The sequence below is a fragment of the Pan troglodytes genome, chromosome 6 (assembly GCF_028858775.2).
Source record: "Pan troglodytes isolate AG18354 chromosome 6, NHGRI_mPanTro3-v2.0_pri, whole genome shotgun sequence".
Taxonomy (NCBI): Eukaryota; Metazoa; Chordata; class Mammalia; order Primates; family Hominidae; genus Pan; species Pan troglodytes.
Window position 1 is genome coordinate 154,527,765 of NC_072404.2, and position 17,209 is coordinate 154,544,973.

The following is a 17,209-nucleotide window of genomic DNA, read 5'->3' on the forward strand; positions in this document are numbered from 1 at the left end:
TCTTGTTGAAAATCAGTTTACCATAGACAAATGGATTCATTTCTTGGACTCAGTTCTCTTCCATTGGTCTATATGTGTATCCTTACGTTAATACCACACTATCTTCCTTACTTAGAGCAAGTTTTGAAATCAGGAAGTATGCAGCCTCCTAATTTGTTGTTTATTTTCCCAGATTGTTTTGGTTACTCTGATCTCTTGCAATTCAATATGAATTTTAGAATCAGCTTATCAATTCCTACAGAGAACCCAGATTGGATTCTGATAGAGATTGCATTAAAGATCAGTTTTGGGATTAATGCTATCTTAATAACATTAAGTCTTTAAATCCATTCACATGGAATGTTTTTCCATTTATTTAGGTGTTTTTAAATTTCTTTCAGCAATATTTGGTGGTTTTTATGGGGCAAGTTTTACATTTCTTTTGTTAAATTTATTACTAAGTACTTTATTATTTTTGATGCTATTGTAAATTAACTTGTTCCCTTAATTTCATTTTTGAATTGTTCATTGCAAGAGAATAGAAGTACTACTGATTTTTGTATTGATTGTATCCTGAAACCTTGCTGAACTCATTTATTGGCTTTCTTGCAGATTTTGGGGAGGATTTTCTATATATAAGATTATGTTTGTGAATCAGGATAGTTTTACTACTACCTTTCCAGTCAGGATACCTCTTCTTCCTTTTTCTTGTCTAATTGCCCTGGCTAGAACCTTCAGTACAATGTTGAATAGAAGTGCTGAGAGCAGATATCCTTGTCTTGTTCCCGATCGTAGGTGGAAAGCATCCAGTATTTCACTGTTAAGAATGATGTTTGTTGTGGGTTTTTTGTAAATGTTCTTTCCAGGTAGGGGAACTTCCAAATGTTTTTTATCATGAAAGGATGTTAATGGAACTGCTTTTTCTGTTAGCTATGGAGATGATCATTTAGTTTTTGGGTTTTATTCTATTGATATGGTATAATAATTGATTTTTGAATGTTAAACCACCCTTGTATTCCTGGAATAAATCTCACTTGGTCATCGTGAATAATCTTTTTAATACATTACAGGATTCCATTTGCTAAGAATTTTTTGGAGGATTTTGTGTCCATATTCAAAAAATATATTGGTCATTTTCTTCTCTTGTAATTTTTTTTTTTGGTTTTGGTATTGGGGTAATACTAGCCTCATAGTATAAGGGGAAAAGTTCCGTCTTCTGTGTTTTGAAAGAGTTTATGAAGAACTGGTATTAACTCTTCTTTAAGTGGTATGATTTTAAGCAGTGAAGCCGTCTGGGCCTGGGCTTTTTATTTCATTGTAGTTTTTAAATCATTAATCCAATTTATTTAGGGATTGCATTGACTCTAAAGATCAGTTTGGGGGTTAATGCTATCTTAATGACATTAAGTCTTTCAATCTGTGCACATCCATCCATGTTGTATGTCTATTAATAGTATTTCTTCTTGAGTCAGTTCTGATAGTTTATGTCTTTCTAGGAATTTGTCCCTTTCACTTAAATTATCTAATATATTGGCCTATAATTGTTCACAGTATTCCTCTGTAATCCTTTTTATTTCTCTAAGGTCAGTAGTATTGCCTTCTTTCATTTCTGATTCTAGTAAATTGAGTTTGTTGTTTTTTTCTTGGTCAGTCTAGCTATAAGTTTTCTTAATCTTTTCAAGGAACCAGCTTCTAGTTTCATTGATTTTCTCCATTCTCTTGTCTGTTTAATTGATTTCTGCTCTAATCTTTATTTTTCCCTTCCTCTGTTTGCTTTATGTTTAGTTTTCTCTTTTTTTTTTTTTACAGTTAGGTTATTAATTTGTGGTCTTTCTTATTTTCTTTTTTAAATATAGGCATTTACAACTATAAAATTTCCTCTAAGAAATGTTTTAACTGCATCCCGTAAGTTTTGTTATATTGTATCTTTCATTTATCTCAAAGTATTTTCTAATTTTGTTTTTGGTTTCTTTGGCCCATTTGTTATTTAGGGTATGTTGTTTATTTCCTGATTTTCTTTTATATTTAAGTCCATATTCTACATGGAATTGATTTTTGTGTAGACTGTGAAGCAGAGGTCAAATTTTATTTTTTTTCCATGAGAATAACTCATTGTTTCAGACCATTTATTGAAAAGATCAGTCTTTTCCTACTATTCCGCCACCTTTGGAAAATAATTCCAGTGTTTAGATATGTCTGCTTCTGAACTCTGTATTCTGTTGATCCATTTGTGTATCCTTGCCCTCAATACCATACTGCCTTAATTACTACAGATTTGTAATCAAGTTTCACATGTAGTGGGTCTAGCAAGTTTTGCCATCTTGTTAGTGTTCTTCAAGGGTGTCTTGGCTATTCTTGGCTCTTTATCTTTCGGTATGAATTCTAAAACAAGCCTGCCAAATCCAAACACAAAAACAAACCTGTCAGGATTTTAATTGCGTTGCTTTGAATCCATGGATGAGTTGGGAGATAACTGATAGTTTTAAATTAAGTCTTTAAAACCATGAATATGGTATCTTTCTCCATTTATTTAGATCTTTAATTTCTTTTTTTTTTTTTCGAGACGAAGTTTTGCTCTTGTTGCCCAGGCTGGAGTGCAGTGGCGTGATCTTGGCTCACTGCAACCTCCACCTCCTGGGTTCCAGTGCTTCTCCTGCCTCAGCCTCCTGAGTAGCTGGGATTACAGGCATCCGCCACCACACCCTGCTAATCTTTGGATTTTTAGTAGAGATGGGGTTTTACCATGTTAGCCAGGCTGGTCTTGAACTCCTGACCTCAGGTGATCCACCCGCCTGGGCCTCCCAAAGTGCTGGGATTACAGGCGTGAGCCACCGTGCCCGGCCAGACCTTTAAGTTCTTTTAGTCAGGTTTTGTGCTTTTTTTTGTATTGGATTTTTTTTTTTTTTTCCTTTTTTAGACAAGCTCTGGCTCTTTCACCCAGCCTAGATGGAGTGCAGTGGCTGGATCATGGCTTACTATAACCTCTGCCTTCCATGTTTGAGTGATCTTTGTGCCTCAGCCTCCCAAGTAGCTGGGACTACAGGTGTATGCCACTGTGTCCAACTAATTTTTTAAAATTTTTAAATAGAGACAGGTCTCACTACATTGCTAAGGTTGGTCTTGAACTCCTGGGCTCAAGCGATCCGCCTGCCTTGGCTTCCCAAAGCAGTGAGATTACAGGCATAAGCCACCATGCTTGGCCTTTGTATTGGTCTTTTTACGTGTTTTGTTAGATTTGCTTCTAGCTGTCTTAATGTATCTCTGTATATTGATGTTTTTCTATATATATAATCAGTGAAGTAAGATATCTAGTCATTCATTTACTCACCAAGTGATTGCAGTGGGATGACAGGGACAGTGGGGGTGTGGTGGTGGGTTGCCAAAGCATGAGAAGTATGCAACAGAATCTAAGAAATCATACCTACCCGGCCAGGCACAGTGCCTATAATCCCAGCACTTTGGGAGGCAGAGGCAGGCGGATCACTTGAGGTCAGGAGTTCCAGACAGCCTGGCCAACATGGTGAAATCCCATCTCTACTAAAAATACAAAAATTAGCCAGGCATGGTGGCATGCACCTGTAATCCCAGCTACTTGGGAGGCTGAGGCAGGAGAATCGCTTGAACCTGGGAGGCAGAGGTTGCAGTGAGCCAAGATTGCGCCACTGCACTCCAGCCTGGGCGACAGAGCTAGACGCCATCTCAAAACAAACAAACAAACAAACAAACAAAAAACCAACAAAGTAAAAAAAGAAATATCCTTGTAAGGTTTTTTATCTCAAAGGAAAAGCTTTTGATGATATTTTATCATTAAGAAATGGTATTTCATCATTAAGTATGATGTTTAATGTAGATTTTTAAAGATATCCTTTATCAGATTAAGGAACTTCCCTTGTAGTGTTAGTTTGCTAAGAGGTTTTATAAGGATCAGATGTTGAAGTATAACATCTTGTATTCTTCGTCTATTAAGACGGTCATATCATTTTCCTTTATTCTTGTGGCAAATTATTTGAAGTATTTTCTATTGTTAAATCAACTTTAGGCTGGACATGGTGGCTCACGTCTGTAATCCCAGCACTTTGGGAGGCCGAGATAGGCGGATCATTTGAGGTCAGGAGTTTGAGACCAGCCCGGACAACACAGTGAAATCCCATCTCTACTAAAAATATAAAAATTACCCTGGTGTGGTGGCATGTGGTTGTGGTCCCAGATACTTGGGAGGCTGAGGTGGGAGGATCACTTTTGAGCCTGGGGGACAGGGGTTGCAGTGAGCTAAGATGGCGCCAGTGCACTCCAGCCTGAGTGGCAGAGTGAGACCCTGTCTCAAAAAACAAAAAATTTTAAAAATCAATGTTATACCAGAATAAACCCAGCTTCATCATGGTTCATTCTTCTCTTTACATATCACATATTAGATAGCTATTATTTAATTTGTTGCATCAATACATAATGGTTTGACTGGTTTATAATTTGCTTTTATGGTATAGTTCTTGTCAGGATTTGGTACAAAGTTTATCTCAAAGGAAAATGAATGAATTGAAGCAGGTACCATATGTTTCTATTTTCTGCAAGAGTTTGTGTAAGATTGGCTTTTATATTTCTTAAATGTTTGGTAGAACTTATTGACAAAACTGTCTAGGTTTGGAAGATTTTAAATTACCTAATTCAGTTCCTTTAGTGGTTATAGGACTATGCATGTTTTCTGTTTCTTCTTGTGTTATTTTTGGTAAGTTGTATTTTTCTAAAAATTTGATAATTTCATTTACATTTTCACAGTTTTTTAGTCTTTTCAAAAACCAACTTTTGTTTTTAATCCTATTATATAACTGTTTTTTTATTTTATTAATTTATGTACAAGGGGTCCCCAAAAAGTTCATAGAAAATTCTGTTTTATCCTTCATTTGCCAGTGTAGCTCTTTAGTAGTTCCTGCTGATTGTGGGAAGGGTCTTTCACTAGACTTCCCACCTTGTGCTGGTATTGGGCTTTCTTTTTTGTCCTTGTCACCTGGCACAATATGGTCTCAAAATAGATCAAATGCAGATAAAGATATGACAATCCATCTATCTTCTGTTAAGCCAGACATTAAAGAGATTTGCAAAAAATGTAAAACAATAACATTGTTCTCACTAAATTTTTGATTTGATAAATACAGTTTTTTAAAGTAAAAAATATGTATGTCAATGTGTAGTGGGGTTTATTATTGTTATTTTTAAACTTTAAAAAAATTTAATTGTTTTTATTTTCAGTAATGACAAGTTGCTCTGAAATTGAGACCAAATGTTAATTCCAACATATTTTAAGGCATATTATTACTACCATTTTCAATGAATTGAATACTTAAAATTTTCTGTTTTAATTTCTGATACGATAAGTATTGATGGCTATTTCCCACACAAACAAAAATTCTTTGAGACCATTTATAGAGTATAAAAGGGATCTTGAGACCAAAAAGCTTGAAAACTGCTGATGTAATCTAATATTACCCAAAATTTTGGAATTGTACTGTGGACAAGAGAAGAGTGATAAAAAAAAAATTGCTGAGCAGACATGCACTCCCAACTATGAGATCAGGCAGAACGAGTTTGTGGTAGTTAGTGAAGAACAATCAAGAATTTAATGATTTTATCCAGAAAAGCTTAGCAACCCACTAATAGAAATAGAAAAGGGAAGAAAGGAGGATTTATTAACATCTCTTTTCAGATTAAAGAATCAACCTTAGTTGTTTAAGGCTTAGTTCGTTAATCACCTTTGACACTGAAAGAAAAAACTAACTCTAGTAGTCTTCAGACTTGAGTATCCCAGTTTTCAAACTTGCTGCTTAGTATAAGTTTCAAGTCACTTAACTTTTTTTTTTTTTTGAGACAGTCTCGCTCTGTCGCCAGGCTGGAGTGCAGTGGCACAATCTTGGCTCACTGCAACCTCTGCCTCCCAGGTTCAAGTGTTTCTCCTGCCTCAGCCTCCTGAGTTGCTGGGACTACAGGCACGCACTACCACGCCCAGCTAATTTTTTTGTACTTTTAGTAGAGACAGGGTTTCACCACGTTGACCAGAGGAAACATGGTCTCAATCTGTTGACTTTGTGATCCGCCCGCCTTGGCCTCCCAAAATGCTGGGATTACAGGCATGAGCCACTGCGCCCGGCCCAAGTCACTTAACTTTTATAAGCCTCATTGTTTTCATTTATTATTGCTCTCATTTGAAAATGTGGGTAATAATAATTACATTGACCTAGAGTCATGAGGATCAAATGAAATAGCATGTTAAATTCTTTGTAAATTATAAACCATGTGTCAATATGTGGTATAAGAACTATACACTTGTCATTTTCATAAGCCTTTCTTTTTTAAATTTCAGGCAGAACTCAAAAGCTTGATGGACAATGCTTCTTCATCCTTTGAATTTGCTAAAGAACTCATCAGGCACAATCTGGTGAATAACGATTTCCCGTCTTGACTGAGTTCAGTCCTACTCTGCTTTGGTACATCACAGCAATTAGAAAGATGAATAAAAGGAGATGCGCCAGCAAATAATGCTTTACTCCAAGGGAACCCCTCCTCACTGTGGAGGAGATAAGTTTTAAAGTACTAATCTGTTTCCTTAAGGAAATCCTTGTTGGGAGAACAGGAATATATTTAATATTTGGAAAGAAGCACAAGGCAGTGTAGATCCAGGTGTCTGTTTTTTTGAGAAAGACAAAGGAACATATCCCCCTGTGGTTTAAAATAAATGGGAAATATTTTTGCATCTTTGAAGAATGGCTGAGATTTAGAGTGTTCATTCTAGTCAAGGACATGGAGCTAGAATGAGGCTGACATATATAAAAGATTGTGAGCAGATTGATCTTACTAGAACAGTAAATTTGTACTGGGGAATAGCAGACACTCAAGTTGGATGGGTGGTTGGGTTTAGGGCTAGATTATGATTCTATTGACCAAGTAATATAGTGAGATGCAGAACAGCTGCTCTCAATTCAGATACCTGGGAACACTGGGCAAATCATCTAATACTACTGAGATTCTTCATCCAGAAGTGGCAATAATAATAACTATGCTTTTTGCTTCTGATTTCTCTATTCCTTTTTGTAGTACCAATTCTTCCAGTAAACCACAGCTGTTTTAGACTCCCCTTCTCTTTATCTCCAATCTCTATTCAGTTACTAAATCCTATTCTCTTCTTGTTGGCAGTATATTATATTTACTCCATTTCGTATCTAATTCAGGCCTCCATCACAGATACAGTTTTATTTGGATAGTTACTACTATGAGTTTCTGCATGTAATCTTTTAACTTCAAATTTAGTTTCTAAATTGAAACCAGATTAATTTTTCTGGAGAATTATGGGTTATATATTAGTCTGGAATTTAAGCTTAGAGAAAGATAAAGACTTGAGAATAGATTTAGGAGTTATTGTAGAGTCTTGACAGATTAATATGGAAGGTTTTCAATGGCTGAAGTGAAATAAATATTGTAGAATGGATTAAAAATAGAAAAATATGGTTCCAAAACAGCATCTGTATTTATGGGACAGGAAGAAGGAGTATCAACAAATGAAACAAGAAAGGGCGAACAAGAAGAAGCATCTAGATAATGTAATGTCATTTACAACTGCACATTTTAATCACCTGGGAGGCTTTTGAAATTAATGATGCATGGGCCCCATCCCCAGGGAATCTTATTTAATGGTTGGTCTGGAACCCAGCTATCAGTATTTTTTTTAAAGCATCCCAGGTGGATACAATATACAGCTAAGGTAAAGAACCACTATATAAATATATGACTGAAAGGAACATATGAAATAGGGATAATTCTTAGAGAGTGGGATTAGAAAGAGAAGTAACAATATGGAAATTTTTCTTTCATAATACTTTATTTTTTTCCAGTGAACACATATTACTTTTATTTTTTTTTAAACCTGAAAAATATCAGGGCAATATAAGTGGTTGTTAAAAAACATCAACTTTTGAAGTTAGATTTGAGGTCAAAATCAAGTTCTACCATGTACTAGTTTTATAACTTCGGGTAAGTCATTTAACATTGCTGAGTCTGTGTTCTCATATGTAGAATAGGGAAAATGAAAGTACTTATTTTGGCCGGTCGCGGAGGCTCATGCCTGTAATCCCAGCACTTTGGGAGGCCAAGGCGGGTGGATCACAAGGTCAGGAGTTCAAGACCAGCCTGACCAACATGGTGAAACCCCACCTCTACTAAAAATACAAAAATTAGCAGGGCGTGGTGGCATGCGCCTGTAATCCCAGCTACTCGGGAGGCCAAGGCAGGAGAATTGCTTGAATCCAGGAGGTGAAGCTTGCAGTAAGCCAAGATTGCGCCACTGCACTCCAGCCTGGGCGACAGAGGGAGACTCCATCTCAAAAAAAAAAAAGTACTTATCTTGCTTTTTTGGGGGAGGATTAAATGAGGTAATATGTGTAAGGTGCTTTACACAGTATGCATTTAGAAAATGGCATTGATAGGCCGGGTGCGGTGACTCATGCCTGTAATCCCAGCACTTTGGGAGGCCGAGGTGGGCGGATCACGAGGTCAGGAGATCGAGACCATCCTGGTTAACATGGTGAAACCCCGTCTCTACCAAAATACAAAAATTAGCCGGGTGTTATGGCAGGTGCCTTTAGTCCCAGCTACTCAGGAGGCTGAGGCAGGAGAATGGTGTGAACCCGGGAGGCGAAGCTTGCAGTGAGCGAAGATCGTGCCACTGCACTCCAGTCTGGGTGACAGAGCGAGACTCCATCTAAAAAAAAAAAAAAAAAGAAAAAGAAAAAAAAGAAAGTGGCATTGTTGTTATTATTGTCATCTTGTCGGCATCAGTGTCAAAACTGCAGATACATCATGGAGCAAGAGGAGAGAAAAGTCCATTGAATTTGGCTAAAGAGATTAATTTGTGACTCCTAAGAGTGAGTTTATTCGTATGCTGAGAGCAGAAGCCAATGTTTTGAGAGGTTAAGGAGTGAGAGGATGAGAAGAAAGTAGAAGCAGTAAGCCACATACTTTTGAAGTGTGGCATTGGAAGAAAAGAGAAAAATAGGGCACTATCCAGAGGAAACAGTGGGAACAGTGGGGCCAAGTGGAAGATTTTTCAAGAGAACAAAAACCCCTTGTGTGTGTTTAAAGTGAGAAGTAGGACCAGGGCTTTGGGAAGATTGAAGGTACAATAATTAATGGAGAAAAGAGGTTCAGATGGAGTTAGAAGTCATGGGATCAAGAAGACAGGTGAATGAATTAATCTCGGCAAAAGAAGGGAATATCTGAAAAAGGAACCAAAAAAGCACTAAATAGATATTTCGGGGTCGAGAGAAGAGATTTTGTAGTTCATGCTGTATGACCTTGCTTTCTGTGCATTTATTGGTGAAACAGTTTGCTACATTCCAGACACTATGCTAGGCTCTAGAAATACAACAGTACACAAAATAAATTGTCCTTTCATGGATTTTTTTGTTTGTTTGTTTTGATTTCTAAGCTTTTCTCTGTAACACTTATTATCACCTGATAACATATTTATTTGTTTGCTTTATGGAGGTCTGTCCCCACTTGAATAGTCTGTGGTGACAGGGGAGTGGCCTGTTCCTGCTATAACCCCTGTGCTTGTTACAGTAGTGGGCATATAGTACATGCTAATGAATGTTTACTAAATTAATTCAATGAAACACTGAAATATGTGCCACACGTTTAGCCCACTTTTGCTCATTTAATCCTCATAATAACCTGAAAGGTAGGCATTACTAATGCCATTTAGAGATGAGGAAACAGGCTCAGAAAGGTTATATAAATTCCTTTATGGAGTTTTTGATGTAGAATGTCTGCCTAGAAAAGAGTTTTGTTAATTATTGGGTACTTTAGGAGTTTTCTGCAGTTCTTATGAAGAGGAAAAGAGATGTACACAATAAGGGTTATGCTTTTATTCTATTTCTCATAGTTATAATTTTATTTTTAAATCTTTTTAATTTAAATTTTTGTGAGTATACAGTAGGTGTATATTGTTATAATTTAGATCACGGCTTTCTTTCAATGAAGTCAAGGTCATATTCATCAATAGAGCTTCAAAAATATATTCGTCCTTTCAAAAAATAACTGAGTGCCAACTATACTAGTCGCAGTTCTCGGGGCTAGGAATACACAGTAAATGCAAAGTTCCTTGCCATATGGAGCTTATATTCTGGTGGATGTAACAGACAAACAGATAAAGAAATATACAATAAAATAAAGATATAAGTGCTATGAATAAAAAAGAAGGGCAAGGGTATAGAGAGAGTGATAATGGAGGTAGGTTTTACATAGGGTTAAAAATAAAATGTTTAATTATGACAAGGCTGTTAAGAAGGATCAAAAGCAGAGAGGAGGAAAAGAAGAGAGAAGGTAAGAAGCATAGGGATTAGGTAGGCAATAATAAATTCAGCCAATAGTAAAAGCTCTCAATATATCAACTGATTCCCAGAGCTATTTTAGTTGAATATCATGAACCCAGTTATATATGCCAGCTCCTTAAACATTGTCACCAATAAATATATACATCATTATTGCCATAATAGCATGATTTCTGTATCTCTAGGTTGTTTTCCGAGGAGGTGAAGGGGCTTTGCAGGTTTTACCTCCCCTAGTTGATGTCATTCCTGAAGCTAGGCTAAACTTGGTGATTTACTACCTTCGTCAAGGTAAGAAAAATTTGTCCTGGTCTTACTTACAATGAGATATTTTAGAATAGTTAAATATGTCTGATGGAACTATTTGCTTCACTTTTTAAATCCATACTTCCAAAAATATATTTGCAACAAGTTCATAGAACAAGTTTATTGGTGGTTATTTGTTGTGCCTTTTTTTATCCTCTTTCCTCTTCTGTCGCTTCCTACCTTCTCCCTCATTCTGTTTTTTCTTTTTTCCTTTTATTTTGCTATCCTTTATTCTCTATCCATTCTTTCTTTTTCATTGTTTTTCCTCCCCTTCCCTTACAGTTCTTTTTTCTTTTTCTAGTTTCCCCCACTGCATAATGTACATTCACATTTTCTTGTGTCTTTTGAAAAAAGTATTAACTGTTTCTTATTTGCTTTGATTGTCTGCCTTTCTGTTTCTTTGTACCCCAGGCTGCTTATGAGAAATACTATGATTCAAAGAGGATGTGATATTTATTGCCCCTAAGTAAGATTAAAATTGTCAGACACACGCCTAAAGCAGCCTTTTCTAACAGCTATGAGTACAGGGTAGCAGCCACCATGCATTTGTGGTGGCATTTGGTCGTGGGCCCTGGACTAACAATGTGGGCCTTCTTAGGTGCATGGCAGAAACCAACCAGGACAACATATTCCTCATGGAGGAAAATGTATTTATTAAAATAAGAATATGAACTTGCAAACAGTCCTACTTTATTTTATTTGTTTATTTATTATTATTATTCTTTTGAGACAGAGTCTTACTCTGTCGCCCAGGCTGGAGTGCAGTGGCGTGATCTCCGCTCACTGCAACCTCTGCCTCCAGGTTTCAAGCGATTCTCCTGCCTCAGCCTCCCAAGTAGCTGGGATTACAGGCATGCGCCACCATGCCTGGCTAATTTTTGTATTTCTAGTAGAGACGGGGTTTCGCCATGTTGGCCAGGCTGGTCTTGAACTCCTGATCTCAGGTGATCCGCCCGCCTCAGCCTCCCAAAGTGCTGAGATTACAGGTGTGAGCCACCGTGCCCGGCCTCTCTTTTATATAAAAGCAAAAAGAATATGTTTTGGACAAGAATGAAATAAACAACTTATATATTTTATAAATTATTTTTATTATGGAGAATTTCAAACATAGACAAAAATAAATAGTACAATAAACACCCAAATACTCACCCTGGATTCAGCACTTTTCAAGATATTTCCAATCTTCTTTTTTCATCACCTCTTTTTTGTTCCTGAAATGTTTTAAAGCAAATCTCAGACTTCATGTCATTTAATTCCTATATACTTAATATATATATGTATCTCTTTTTTAAAAAAATCATTGCTTTTCTTATCTAATACAATGCCATTGGCATAGAATGCCTCATCCATGTTCTTAGCTTCAACAATTTTTAAGGTACTTCATGGCTTAATATGAGTTTTCTAAGGATATTTGGTTATTTTTAGCATAACTACTCAACACCGAACATGGAGAGTTAGAAGACAGATAAAACAGATCATATTTCCCATGAATATTTAAGTACTGAAGGATCTTATCTTTTGGGAGGACTGCTTCAGGAGGGTTTTCTGGAATACAGACTAGTATAATTACTTTGTTGTATTTCAGATGATGTACAAGAAGCTTATAACTTAATTAAGGACCTGGAACCTACTACTCCTCAGGTAACTGAGAATGTTTTATATTTTTACTAACCAAGTTCTGCTAAAAGTGGAACTTCAGAAATTTAGTTGGAAGTCATATTAGAGAAAATTAGGCAGACTCCTGCCTGTAGAATCCCAGGAAAAGACCATGTGTATTCATTTAGGAATGTTATATGCGACTTGTGATATGAGAATGAATGTTCTAGGCTTTTTGATTTTTAAACTCCGTTATATGTAGTCACTTTGTCAAAAAGCGTAAGGAAATTTGGAAAATTCCTTTAGTATTTGGAAATATGAAAATTTAGAATTCTGATGAAACTAACAACTAGATACATGCAATTATCTCATAAATTGTCTGTAACTTGTCTTTCTTCCCCATTGGATCGTTAACTCCTTGTAGTCAGGGACTGTGTCTATATTGTATCTCTAACACTATGTGCATAAAGTATATAGTAAACATTCCATTTATTGAATGAAAGACTGAATGAAAAATATTTCCAGACCCCATGGAGTTTAAACAAGTATATTTCTCAAGTATATTAAAAGATTCAGCTTCTTTCATGCTGTTCTTTGTGAGCTCTCTTAAATGAAAGATTGATAAAGCTGCTAGCTAGGGAGGGTATCTATTAAAGAATTGATCCAAGTCTGAAAAAAGGGATACAAATGAGGCCCCAGGACTCCAAAAGAGAGAATACCTTATAAATGGATATCAGAGGACACTTTTTTTTTTTTATTTAGGAAAAGGATTACTAGCAAAGAAAAGTTACTATAACATTGGAAAGGGGCCAGGAGTGGTGGCTCACACCTGTAATCCCAGCACTTTGGGAGGCCAAGGCAGGTGGATCACCTGAGGTCCAGAGTTTGAGACCAGCCTGGCCAACATGGTGAAACCCCGTCTCTACTACAAATACAAAAAAATTAGCCGGGTGTGGTGGCTGGGGCCTGTAATCCCAGCTACTCGGGAGGCTGAGGTAGGAGAATTGCTAGAACCCTGGGGGTGGAGGTTGCAGTGAGCTGAGATCGCGCCACTGTACTCCAGCCTGGGCAACAGAGCGAGACTCGGTCTCAAAAAAAAAAAATTGGAAAAGAAAAATAATATATATGATATGGTCACAGAGAATGGCAGTGGTTGAGAAGGTAATAAAAATTATTATATCAACATTTTACTTTTTTTCCCATAGAATTGAAATAAAATGAAACTTATCTGCTGGAGCTTCCACTGAATTATTTTTGCTTAAGATTGAGAATTTACAAATATGGTAAATTTTGTTATATAGATACTTGGCTGCTGGAAACTAAATGAGTGTCTCCTAATTCTTTCATTCAAGCCAGGGATAGAACAGAGAAAAGTAACTGTGGGTAATCTTTGATAATTTATATAAAGTACTGAGTTAATGCAAGGAGTTAATTTGAAAATGATCTCATAGCTCCACATTCCTCTTAATCAGTGTTATTCCATGTTTCTAGGAGTATATTCTCAAAGGAGTGGTCAATGCAGCCCTTGGCCAGGAAATGGGTTCCGTGAGTATGAAATCACTGATAATCTATAGGTTGCAAAGTTATAAGTGTATGGAAGAGAACAAAATGACTATCAAAGTGCAAGCAGCAATAGGCTCTCCTGTAGCTCCTTTTATTTCTCCATATCCCCCAATCCAGACTCCACTGAGAAAAGAATGTTATGTTATTTAGAGACAAAAAAACAAACAAACTTGTAACCCTAAAGACTCCTGCTTGTTTAAAAGGGTCCAATTTTTAAATAGCAACTTATTTAATAACAAACTTAAAAATCATTGCGCAACTTCATTCTTATTTGCAGCGACTTTTTTTTAACTTACATATATCTAGCTATAATTTTGGCATCTGTAAAGTGGGGAAAATTGTTTCTCTGGAGAAGTTATTTTTATAAACACCAAAACACTGTCTAAAATTAAGCTCTTTTCCATCTTAATACAGCGTTCTTTGTTCTTTTTGGAACAAAATGGGATACAAATAAATCTTTTTATCTCAAGTTCATTCTGCAGTGCCTTGTATAGTAGATAGGCAGCAAATATTTATTAAATAAATGAGTTTAATAAATACTCCTTGTTATATCTACAGCTCCTGTTCCAAGGTCTGATATATGGTAAAAGAGCAATAGGTATTTGTAGAATGATTGAGTTCATTTAATGAAGTTTTAGGATAGAATTTAAGGATTTGATTCTTTTTCTTCTCTTCTGCCTGTCCCTGCACAGGTTTTAATTCAGTTTCGGGTCTAGTTGTTATGTTAATGAGAATTAGTATTGTTTGGGGCAAGATTTAAAACAAAGGTATATTTAAATCCTGACAAATATGTTAGAACCATATAGTATAATAAAATAAAATATTTTTACCTTATTCCTCTATATCAGCTCAGTTTGTTTTTCAGAGGGATCATATGAAAATTGCCCAACAGTTCTTCCAGTTGGTGGGAGGATCAGCTAGTGAATGTGGTATGTCTGAAATCTGTACTTATGATCTGCTTCATAATTGGAGTGGGGCATATATTGACTGTGAAGTTTGATTCTCTGTCTGGGGATGTATCTATTAGGCTTCACATTATAAAGCGGGAGGTCAGAAATAAGAGAGAATATTGGAATTAGTTATTCTCAACATCTCAGCGAAAGTGGGATAAGAGAATAAATAGAGTAAATTTCCTGTTTTGTTCCTGAGAGTTTTAAAACTTTGAATCAGTTTTAGATATAAAATGTTATTTTTTACTGAGTTTTCAAGAGCTCTTTTGAGCATTAACTTTTGTCACGTTCTGGTAGGTCATTTGCCTTTAAACTTTGCCTATGATATTTTTTTCCATATAAAAATATTAAAACCAGCCAGGCATGCTGGCTTAGGCTTGTAATCCCAGTACTTTGGGAGGCTGAGGCAGGCAGATGGCTTGAGCCCAGGAGTTCAGGACCAGCCTGGGCAACATAGGGAGACCCCATCTCTTTTTTTTTTTTTTTTTTTTTTTTTTTTTGAGACGGAGTCTCGCTCTGGGGAGACCCCATCTCTATAAGTAATAATAAAAAAATCAGCCAGGTACGGTGGCACACACCTATGGCCCCAGCTACTTGAGAGGCTGAGGTGTCAGGACTGCCTGAGCCCAGGAAGTTGAGGCTGCAGTGAGCCGTGATTACACCACTGCATTCCAGCCCGGGCAACAGAGTGAGACCCTCATCTCAAATATGTATACACCATACAACCAATACTACAGAAATTCAAAGAATCACCACAGGCTACTATGAGCAATGATATGTCAGTAAATTGGAAAACCTAGAAGAAATGGATAAATTCCTAGACACATACAACCAACCAAGATTGAACCATGAAGAAATCCAAAACCTGAGCAAACCAATAACAAGTAATGAGATCAAAGCCATAATAACAAGATTCCCTGTAAAGAAAAGCCCAGGACCCATTGGCTTCACTGTAGAATTCTACCAAACATTTAAAGAAAAACTAATACCAATCCTACTCAAACTATTCCAAAAAAGAAAGGAGGAGGGAATATTTCCTCTCATTCTTCAAAACCAGTATTGCCCTGATAACAAAACCAAAGGCACATCAAAAAAAGAAAACTAAAGTCCAATATCTCAAATGAAGAGGGATGAAAAAATTGTTAACAAAATATTAGCAAACAGAATTCAACAACACATTAAAAAGATCATTCATCATGACCAACTGAGATTTATCCCAGGAATGCAAGAATGGTCCAACATATGCAAATCAATGGGATACATCATATCAGCAGAATGAAGGGCAAAAACCATATGATCATTTCAATTGATGCTGGAAAAGCATTCGATTAAATTCAACATCCCTTTATGATAAAAATCCCCCAAAAAACTGAGTATAGACGGAACATACCTCAAAACAATAAAATCCATATATGACAGACCCACAGCTAGTATCATATTGAATGGGGAAAGTGGGAAGCCTTTCCTCTAAGATCTGGAACAAGACAAGGATGCCCACTTTCACCACTGTTATTCAACATAGCACTGGAAGTCCTAGCTAGTAATCAGACAAGAGAAAGAAATAAAGGACATCTGAATTGAAAAGGAAGAAGTTAAATTATCCTTGTTTGCAGATGATATGATCTTATATTTGGAAAAACCTAAAAACTCCACCAAAAAACTATTAGAACTCATAAGCAAATGTGGTAAAATTGCAGGATACAAAACCAACAAACAAAAATCAGTGGCATTTCTATATGCCAACAGCAAACAATCTGAAAATCAAAAAAGTAATCCCATTTATAATAGCTACCAATAAAATTAAATACTTAGGAATTAACCAAAGTAGTGAAATATTTCTACAATAAAAACTATAAAACATTGATGCAAGAAATTGAAGAGGACACACAAAAAAGGAAAGATATTCCATGTTCATAGATTGGAAGAATCAATGTTGTTAAAATGTTCATACTACCCAAAGCAATCTGCAAATTCAATGCAATCCCTACGAAAATACCAATGATATTCTTCATAAAAATAGAAAAAACAATCCTAAAATTTATACAGAACCACAAAAGACCAGAATAGCCAAAGCTGTTCTGAGCAGAAAGGACAAAACTGGAGGAATCACTGTACCTGACTTCTAATTATACCTCAGAGCTAAAGTAACCAAAACAGCATGGTACTGGCATAAACACAGACATATAGACCAATGGAGCACATTAAGAGAACCCAGAAATAATCCATATGTCTACAGTGAACTCATTTTTGACAAAGGTGCCAAGAACCTGTAGAGAAAGGACAGTCTCTTCAATAAATTATGCTGGGAAAACTGGATATCCATATGCAGAAGAATGAAACTAGACTCCCATCTCTCACCCTATACAAAAATCAAATCAAAATGGATTAAAGACTGAAATCTAAGACCTTAAATAAGGAAAATTCTACAAGAAAACATTGGGGAAA

At 36.2% G+C, this 17,209-nt stretch overlaps 1 protein-coding gene across 6 annotated transcripts in view; it reads left to right on the forward strand.

The window, feature by feature from the left end:
- IFT56 (intraflagellar transport 56) overlaps positions 1-17,209 on the forward strand; it is a 61,063-nt gene that overhangs the window by 23,991 nt on the left and 19,863 nt on the right. For all 6 annotated transcript variants that reach the window (XM_063815643.1, XM_054656306.2, XM_063815642.1 and 3 more), the window contains 5 exons: positions 6,332-6,406; positions 10,538-10,640; positions 12,241-12,296; positions 13,743-13,796; positions 14,680-14,743. In XM_063815643.1, the coding sequence (XP_063671713.1) occupies positions 6,332-6,406; positions 10,538-10,640; positions 12,241-12,296; positions 13,743-13,796; positions 14,680-14,743 (352 nt within the window). The remainder of the gene's footprint in view (positions 1-6,331; positions 6,407-10,537; positions 10,641-12,240; positions 12,297-13,742; positions 13,797-14,679; positions 14,744-17,209) is intronic.